Raw genomic sequence first — 9,051 nt, forward strand, 5'->3', positions numbered from 1 at the left:
TATCTCTGTATACAGGGAGCTCCCCCTAGTGGTGACTGCAGGCAGTGAAGCCAATAACAGAACATTGGCTTAGTCTGTATGCAATAATGCATTTGACGCCCTCCGTTTATTTTCCTGCCATTTGATCTGATTTCCACTTCTTGACTTTTCTTGCTTTTCTGAGGCTGATGCTGAATGTCATGTAACAAGTAATCGCCCACCAGACATCGACAAGTCAGCAGCGGATTAAAAAACAAGGTACTTTTTATTTGTTTTTCTATAGAAAATACAGAGCTAAGAGTGAATCTGTCTGACTTGTACGGTCGGCTCTAATTTCTGGAATGTAAACCACCCCCAAGAGAAGAAAACAAAGCGTAACGACTCGGGATGACATCGGCAGCGCTGAACGATCTGGCACTTTAGCTCATGCGTCTCTTGTGACCTCATCGGAGCCACATTTATACTTTTTTTCCTTGGGAAGAGCCCGCAATTCCTAAATGCAACATGCGGCCGGCCCCTCCCCCGCAGCGATCGTTTCGATCTGATCTGACAGGATGCGACGCTGGACGTCACCCAAATCCAAAAGTAAACAAATAATGACACCGGCAAATAAGAACGTAAAATCAAGGATGGCGCCACTTCTCCTGCCGCCCCAGTGTATCCAGAGAACAATAACGGAGACGGCGGCGGTGAGTCACGTGACTTATCACGACCCCTGAGCCAACAGGACAGAGGGCATAAAAATGCGCGAGGGAAGATCTTCAGCAATTCCAACATCATTCAGGCACAGACAAAAGCAAAAAGAGGAACGTTTCCGTGTAGGAAGCCACGATGACCAGAGACGCAGCAGAGATTGCCGAGACCCCCGTGCCGGATCCACACCATCCTGGGCAGGGAAAGCAAAACGTAGGGCGAGGTCTCCGCACATCCTACGGGCCCGGTCTTGGCGCTCTTCTCTCAGGCCGGACTAGGCAGCGAGTCAGGCTCTAACTGTCCTCGCCGTTCTCGCCGGGCCCCTTAATCAGCCGCTTCTGTCCTCGTTTCCCGGCAGGTCCTTTGGGTTTGGCAAAAGCTTGTTTGAAGGCGTGCTGCTTGGGGTGCACCTCGTCGTAGAGAAACTCGGGGGTCAGCTCCGCACCATCCTCTATTTCAATCTGGAGAACAACAGATGGAAGTGAGAACAGTGCGCCATGACGCAGGCAGCGACTATAGGAGGTGAAAAGTGCCGCAAGCTTCTCCAATTCTCACCGTTCTCAAGATCTCTGCTTGCTGTGCCACATTCAGAGACTAAAACAGCTTCCTGGCCTAATAAGTCTCACAGCTGAGGGTTTGCTACAATTGTAACCAGTCTGTACAATCATCTGTGAGCTTAACATGGATACAATGTATCAGGCTCATCAGCTCACAGGGGATTGTCCAGACTGGACACAAGTGTAACAAACCCTCAGCTGTGAGATAAAAGGAGCTGTGTTGACTTATCAGCCTCTGGACGAACACAAGGTTTCCTTTCATTGACCTCAAGCAGATATCCGATCATAAAACCAGTAGAAACTGAAATACAGCTCATATAATGCAGCTTTATTTACAGTAACCTGGAGGCCTCCTTTATAGGGAATGTCCCTCTATGAAGGAAAAGGAAACTTGTAAATCAAAAATTAGTGGATGTCTGTTCCCAGGAAAGTTGGGTGACACCAAATACAGCTGCAATAATAGATCCAGAGCAGTCGTCACCAGCCTTGTATCACTAGAAACGTTCCGTATCCAAAATGTGCACAACATGGTGACACCTGCAGAAGAGGAGTTACCTTTTTTGCAATTTCAAGCTGAAAATCCTGCTCCACCGATTCCAGAAGTCGGTTCTTACAGCTGGAGTACAACATGCGCTCCTTTATACTGCACTTATAGCCCGGCATGGAGTAAATAAAAACTGGAAGAGAGAAGAGAAAATAATAAAAAGATGTGTGAAAATAAAAAGGAAAATTCTGTAGAATCAGAAACAGTTAAATAATGATATTCTGTCTGTAGCCACCACTAGGGGGAGCTCCCTGTATACAGAGATACATGATAAGATCCTGTCTGCAGCCACCACTAGGGGGAGCTCCCTGTATACAGAGATACATGATAAGATCCTGTCTGCAGCCACCACTAGGGGGAGCTCCCTGTATACAGAGATACATGATAAGATCCTGTCTGCAGTCACCACTAGGGGGAGATCCCTGTATACAGAAATACACGATAAGATCCTGTCTGCAGTCACCACTAGGGGGAGCTCCCTGTATACAGATACATGATAAGATTCTGTCTGCAACCACCACTAGGGGGAGCTCCCTGTATAGAGAGATAAACAATGATTATGTCTGCAGCCACCAGTAGTGGGTGCTCCCTGTATACAGAGATACATAAGATCCTGTCTGCAGCCACCACTAGGGGGAGCTCCCTGTATACAGAGATACATGATAAGATTCTGTCTGCATCCACCACTAGGGGGAGCTCCCTGTATACAGAGATACACAATAAGATTCTGTCTGCAGCCACCAGTAGGGGGAGCTCCCTGTATACAGAGATACATGATAAGATCCTGTCTGCAGCCACCACTAGGGGAAGCTCCCTGTATACAGAGATACATGATAAGATCCTGTCTGCAGCCACCACTAGGGGGAGCTCCCTGTATACAGAGATACATGATAAGATCCTGTCTGCAGTCACCACTAGGGGGAGCTCGCTGTATAGAGATACATGATAAGATCCTGTTTGCAGTCACCACTAGGGGGAGCTCCCTGTATACAGAGAAACATGATAAGATCCTGTCTGCAGTCATCACTAGGGGGAGCTCCCTGTATACAGAGATACACGATAAGATTCTGTCTGCAACCACCACTAGGGGGAGCTCCCTGTATAGAGATACACGATAAGATTCTGTCTGCAGCCACCACTAGAGGGAGCTCCCTCTATACAGAGGTACATGATAAGATCCTGTCTGCAGCCACGACTAGGGGGAGTTCCCTGTATACAGAGATACATGATAAGATCCTGTCTGCAGCCACCACTAAGGGGAGCCATCACTCACCTACAGACTCCAGGTAATCCCCCTCATGGGAGTGTTTGTACAGGAAGAGGTGGTAGCGCGCTGTGTCCTTGGGGATCCTCGCCGGCAGCTCCTGGATGTCCGTGTGCTTCGTATGGACAAGATCGATTGTCTCCTTTTCTTGATCTAGTTTCTGACAGATGAGAGAACACATGTGAAGCCACATGATGGATTTCTCCACATTCTGAGACTTTCTGATTTGTTACATTGCTGCTTCTACATTGTAACAAGTTGCAGCTGATATCTCCATGACGACGATTGTCCCCACTACAGCCCCGTGTCAATCTCCCCCCATTTCTAGGACTTTCCTTCCCATATATAGTCGTCAGATCCTAAGCATTGCCCAGGGTGGGGGGATGCGGAGCGGTGGTCTTCACCCCATTCTCCGGTGAGGGGGGGTCATTGTAGCCGATTCTCTCCCTTTGGCTCCCTGTGCTGCTGATCTCTGGGTGATCGCTGCCGCATCCACGTAACTCAATCCCCGCTACCCCGTGTCTGACTGGCGGCAGTGAGTCATCGTCACCCGGATTAGTCACAGGAGATGTTGTCACATTTATCTCTTAAAGAAACAGCCCAGACAGCCTCCGGCGTAGCACTGGTGACTGGGGTCTGATCCATGATTTACCCTACTTCACCCAATGATCAGACTCCAAGTTCCCTGTAATGTCTATTGCCGCCTTATTTGGATGCTTTACACTGCAGCTTTGCTCCATTAGAAGACAGTTATGACTAGATACTTTATCTATTGGGGTCTATACTAGATTGAAAGCCACCTCCTGTCTGAGAAGAGACACAGACTGCTGCTCTGTTCTCCTCCCTCATACTTGACAGTGCAGCTCTGCTCTGTTACGATGCACTTATGAACAGACTTTTCTAGCTTATTCATGCTTTACACTGCAGCTCTGCTCCATTAGCAGAGATCTGCATCTCGGCACCTGTAGTAAATGGAAATCAAGCACCGGCCTCATCAGACACAGACTGCTGCTCTCTGCACCCTCCTCTTACTTTACACTGCAGCTCTGCTCACTAAAGAGTGGCTTATATATAATTGCATGGACCGCCCCTTTATGTAGCGCTGCTCCAGTGGTCTTACACCTGCTGTCCAAGTACAACTCCTAGCACACCATGGAAGTTAAAGGATGCCAGAGCATGCTGGGAGTTGTAGTTCTGCAGAGAATCATGGTCTGGTGTCCGCGGTCCTGTACAATGCTGATGACCTAAGGACATGATGAGCGTCCTCCCCCTACCAGCTGGATGTAGTTGATCTTCCTCTGCTTCAGGAGCTGAACGGCCTCCACGGCCTCCGGCCTCAGAGGGAAGGACAATCCCTGCAGCGTCTGCTGCTTACTCTCCACGCTGATCTCAGTCTTCACCTGCAGAGGAACAGAGGTTATCGTAGAAGTGCGATGTGGTCCGGGGACCCCCGGTCACGTCCTCACCCACCTCGTTGATCTTGATCTCCCGTAGTTCCCTCTCGGCGGCGGTGAGCGGCGCGGGGGCAGCGCAGGACGACACGTGTCTCTGGTATCCGCTGAGCGTGATGTCTTCCTGCCACACATAATGACACCATGAGAATATGTCCCCCCCCCCCTCGTGTAGAGTCGACCATCCAATAGTCCAGAATGGCGGACGGTGAGACTGGTCCTGCATCGTGTGATCCGTGCCGCCCTCCCCCTTATAGTCTGACCTTTATGGTGCCGAACAGCTCGTCCTTTATGTGTCCGCCCCCGAACTCTTTCTTCACGGTCGCCCTGGTGGCCGCGTACAACATCTTCAGCCGCACCTGACAGCGGAGGATAGAGGATCCTGTTATAGCGGAAGGACACAGACCGCGAGGACCGCGACACGCCGGCCGGGCAGGTCATTACCCAGAATTCCCCATGTGACGCAAAGCGGAGCGCACCACCACAAAGTTCACATCCCAGAGGTGGAAAGCTCTGAAACTTTTAGAACAGCAGGAGACTTCTACCATATCTCTGCTGCTGTCAGTGAATGAACCTTCCCCTGATACATTGTAACAAGCTGATGCGCGGCCACATTCCCAGCACAGCTGTGTCCTCCAGCTTCTTCATAATCCTGACCTCTCCTGCTTATTACTATGTGTCAAGACTATACAATCCTGTTCAGACTGTTTGTTACAATGTATCAGTGCAGGTAATAATGTATCAGGCGGGTCAGCTCACAGAGGATTGTCTACAAGTGTAACGAACCTTCAGCTGTGACAAGTACATGGTGCCCATGCCTTTCCATGGATGCCCATATGGCCGGCAGCATCGTTCACCTGTGTCCAGGTGTCTTACCGGCGAGTGATCAGGTGACCACGACAGGAAGAGCCACTCGTAGCCCTGCGCGTTCTGGCTGTCCAGGCGGTACAGGACGTAGCACGGCTGACCGTCGTCCAGGAGCGGGAGGATGAGGGCGTCGTAGTCGTGGTCCCAGCTCTTCCGCAGCTCCTTGTGCGCCCCCAGAACAAGCTGCTCTGCAGGAGGGAAGAAAAAAACGACACATTGTAACAAACCATCCAGATACAGCTACGTGATCAGGAGCGGCGCTCAGCCTCTAGACCGGAACAAGGAATCTATTCACTGACAACAAGCAAGAATCTGGAGAAAAATGGCAAATTGAAACAAAGCAAAGGAAGTTTTAAAACTGGACACTGGCCCTTTAATAATCACTCACTGCCCCCCAAGCACATGATGACCCCCAACATGTCCATCCTCTCGGCGGGAGCCTGGCTTATAACCAGCCCTGGTGGCCGCGTCTCCCGGCACGAGGTGTTTATCTGGCAGCTATTCTGGGCGCAGCATTCCTCGCCGCCAGGCGCGCACTTTCCATGACATCTCCGAGGCTCCGACTCTCAGGTGACCAGCCGTGGAGGACAAAGGGTTAAACAGGAAAGACAAGGGTTCATTGGTCTCCTCTGCTGCCACCGGGCACCGGCAGACGGAGCCAGCAACATCTTCACTCTTAGTACGTTATGCCTAAACGGGGATTCAGGGGTTAATGCGTCATCTTAAAGGGCCGGCGTCTAGTCTCTTAATCATAGAGGTCTTCACTGTATCGTAAAAAGTTCTGCAGCTTCAGTGACTCAGTGCAACACTTACTCCCAGAGTTGGGAGAGTCGTCCACACCGGTCCTGCTCACATATATGGCGTTGTTACAATGTTTGTCAGAATTTATTACCAGCTCTGATACATTGTATCTCGCCATTCACCTGGAGGGGGAGGCGCAGCCAGGATGCAATTGTAACAAACCCTCAGCTGGGACAGATGTAAGCAAAACCGACATTTATATTCACTGACACCGAGCACAAGACATGAAAATGGTGAAGATGAGAGAACGTGGGAGAACTTTCCATGCATGGATTACAGCTGCACCATTGGGAGGTAACCTCAGCGCCTACCGGAGGCGTCAGCAAAGCGTGAGGCCCAAAGGGCCGGAGGTCAGGAAGTCCTGCGAGATATGGTGTCCGCTCCGGAGAAGCCCGGTGTTGACCAGTCCTGACACTTCCGCAGGGGGCCGTCGCCCCGGCTCTCTCCCACATGGGGGGCCGTCGCCCCGGCTCTCTCCCACATGGGGGGCCGTCGCCCCGGCTCTCTCCCACATGGGGGGCCGTCGCCCCGGCTCTCTCCCACATGGGGGGCCGTCGCCCCGGCCCTCTCCCACAGGGGGGCCGTCGCCCCGGCCCTCTCCCACAGGGGGGCCGTCGCCCCGGCCCTCTCCCACAGGGGGGCCGTCGCCCCGGCCCTCTCCCACAGGGGGGCCGTCGCCCCGGCTCTCTCCCACAGGGGGGCCGTCGCCCCGGCTCTCTCCCACAGGGGGGCCGTCGCCCACCTTACCAGAAGGAGGAATGGGAGTGATAATTTCCCACCTTAAATAATTGGCAAATAAGGGAGTCGAGAAAAACGGGGTGACAAACTTTGGGGTACAGTGACTTACACCCCAGGGACTATCAGGACTTATAAGCCTCCACCCTCCCTGTGGCCCCCCAGGGACTCACCATCTTCGATGACCACTTTGATCAGCCGGATGGATCCATTTCGAGCTTTTGCAAAGAAATCCTTCAGTTCCGGAGTAGCTACAAGAACCAAGAACATACCGGTGAGTCAGTGAGAAAGTGGGCAAAGGCTGCGGGCGAGGAGAGGGCTGCGGGACGTCTATCTGGGATCAGCTACAAATGGGCAACAGCAGCACATGAGCTGAACCTGATCCCTGATTGCGTCACCTCCCAAATATAGCCGAGGGCACTAGAGGGGGCGGCCGGCTGCTTAATACCAGGGGGATAAACACGGGGTCTAATATACATAGAGACGTCTTTGTGGTGTCACCGGGGGCAGAGGGTGATGCCCATTGGTGCCACGTCCTGCTCTACAGATGGAGTTTTCGCACCTTCTGTGATTGCCGGGGGGGGGGGGGGGGGGGAGGTTTAGTCAGCGCCTCCGGGAAACTCAGGATAAGCAAATGCTGAAGGTGACCCCGACAACAACACCACCTACATGTGAGAGTCTGACCCACCACCAGGTAACTGTACGGCAGTAATAACTGTGTGACAATGGGGAGTAGTGATGTCACTGTCATACAAAGGGCCCTCCTGACCCGTGTGTGTGGGGTGCAGTGGGCCCTCCTGACCCGTGTGTGTGGGGTGCAGTGGGCCCTCCTGACCCGTGTGTGTGGGGTGCAGTGGGCCCTCCTGACCCGTGTGTGTGGGGTGCAGTGGGCCCTCCTGACCCGTGTGTGTGGGGTGCAGTGGGCCCTCCTGACCCGTGTGTGTGGGGTGCAGTGCGCCCTCCTGACCCGTGTGTGTGGGGTGCAGTGCGCCCTCCTGACCCGTGTGTGTGGGGTGCAGTGCGCCCTCCTGACCCGTGTGTGTGTGGGGGGGTGCAGTGGGCCCTCCTAACCCGTGTGTGTGTATGGAGTGCAGTGGGCCCTCCTGACCCGTGTGTGCGTGTGGGGGGGTGCAGTGGGCCCTCCTGACCCGTGTGTGTGTGGAGTGCAGTGCGCCCTCCTGACCCGTGTGTGTGTGTGGGGTGCAGTGGGCCCTCCTGACCCGTGTGTGTGTGTGGGGTGCAGTGGGCCCTCCTGACCCGTGTGTGTGTGTGGGGTGCAGTGGGCCCTCCTGACCCGTGTGTGTGTGTGGGGTGCAGTGGGCCCTCCTGACCCGTGTGTGTGTGTGGGGTGCAGTGGGCCCTCCTGACCGTGTGTGTGTGTGGGGTGCAGTGGGCCCTCCTGACCGTGTGTGTGTGTGGGGTGCAGTGGGCCCTCCTGACCCGTGTGTGTGTGTGGGGTGCAGTGGGCCCTCCTGACCGTGTGTGTGTGTGGGGTGCAGTGGGCCCTCCTGACCCGTGTGTGTGTGTGTGGGGTGTAGTGGGCCCTCCTGACCCGTGTGTGTGTGTGGGGTGCAGTGGGCCCTCCTGACCCGTGTGTGTGTGTGGGGTGCAGTGGGCCCTCCTGACCCGTGTGTGTGTGTGGGGTGCAGTGGGCCCTCCTGACCCGTGTGTGTGTGTGGGGTGCAGTGGGCCCTCCTGACCCGTGTGTGTGGGGTGCAGTGGGCCCTCCTGACCCGTGTGTGTGGGGTGCAGTGGGCCCTCCTGACCCGTGTGTGTGGGGTGCAGTGGGCCCTCCTGACCCGTGTGTGTGGGGTGCAGTGGGCCCTCCTGACCCGTGTGTGTGTGGGGTGGGGTGCAGTGGGCCCTCCTGACCCGTGTGTGTGTGGGGTGGGGTGCAGTGGGCCCTCCTGACCCGTGTGTGTGTGGGGTGGGGTGCAGTGGGCCCTCCTGACCCGTGTGTGTGTGTGTGTGTGTGTGTGTGTGTGTGTGTGTGTGGGGGGGGGGTGCAGTGGGCCCTCCTGACCCGTGTGTGTGGGGGGGTGCAGTGGGTCCTCCTGACCCGTGTGTGTGTGTGGGGGGGTGCAGTGGGCCCTCCTGACCCGTGTGTGTGTGGTGGGGTGCATTGTGCCCTCCAGACCCGTATGCGTGTGTGTGGAGTGC

The 9,051-nt window shown here is 54.5% G+C and overlaps 1 protein-coding gene across 1 annotated transcript in view; it reads right to left on the bottom strand.

Moving 5' to 3' along the window:
• Nucleotides 1-225: 225 nt before the first annotated feature.
• The window catches only part of TWF2 (twinfilin actin binding protein 2), a 13,967-nt gene continuing 5,141 nt past the window's right edge, over nt 226-9,051 (bottom strand). The window contains exons 2-9 of the mRNA XM_073564490.1: nt 7,065-7,142; nt 5,365-5,543; nt 4,752-4,847; nt 4,508-4,612; nt 4,312-4,437; nt 3,047-3,197; nt 1,785-1,906; nt 226-1,133 (exon numbers count right to left, since the gene is read on the bottom strand). Of these exons, the coding sequence (XP_073420591.1) occupies nt 966-1,133; nt 1,785-1,906; nt 3,047-3,197; nt 4,312-4,437; nt 4,508-4,612; nt 4,752-4,847; nt 5,365-5,543; nt 7,065-7,142 (1,025 nt within the window). The 3' untranslated portion in view covers nt 226-965. The remainder of the gene's footprint in view (nt 1,134-1,784; nt 1,907-3,046; nt 3,198-4,311; nt 4,438-4,507; nt 4,613-4,751; nt 4,848-5,364; nt 5,544-7,064; nt 7,143-9,051) is intronic.

Source organism: Dendrobates tinctorius, unplaced genomic scaffold (genome assembly GCF_039654945.1).
Source record: "Dendrobates tinctorius isolate UK_male_01 unplaced genomic scaffold, ASM3965494v1 ptg000455l, whole genome shotgun sequence".
NCBI lineage: Eukaryota > Metazoa > Chordata > Amphibia > Anura > Dendrobatidae > Dendrobates > Dendrobates tinctorius.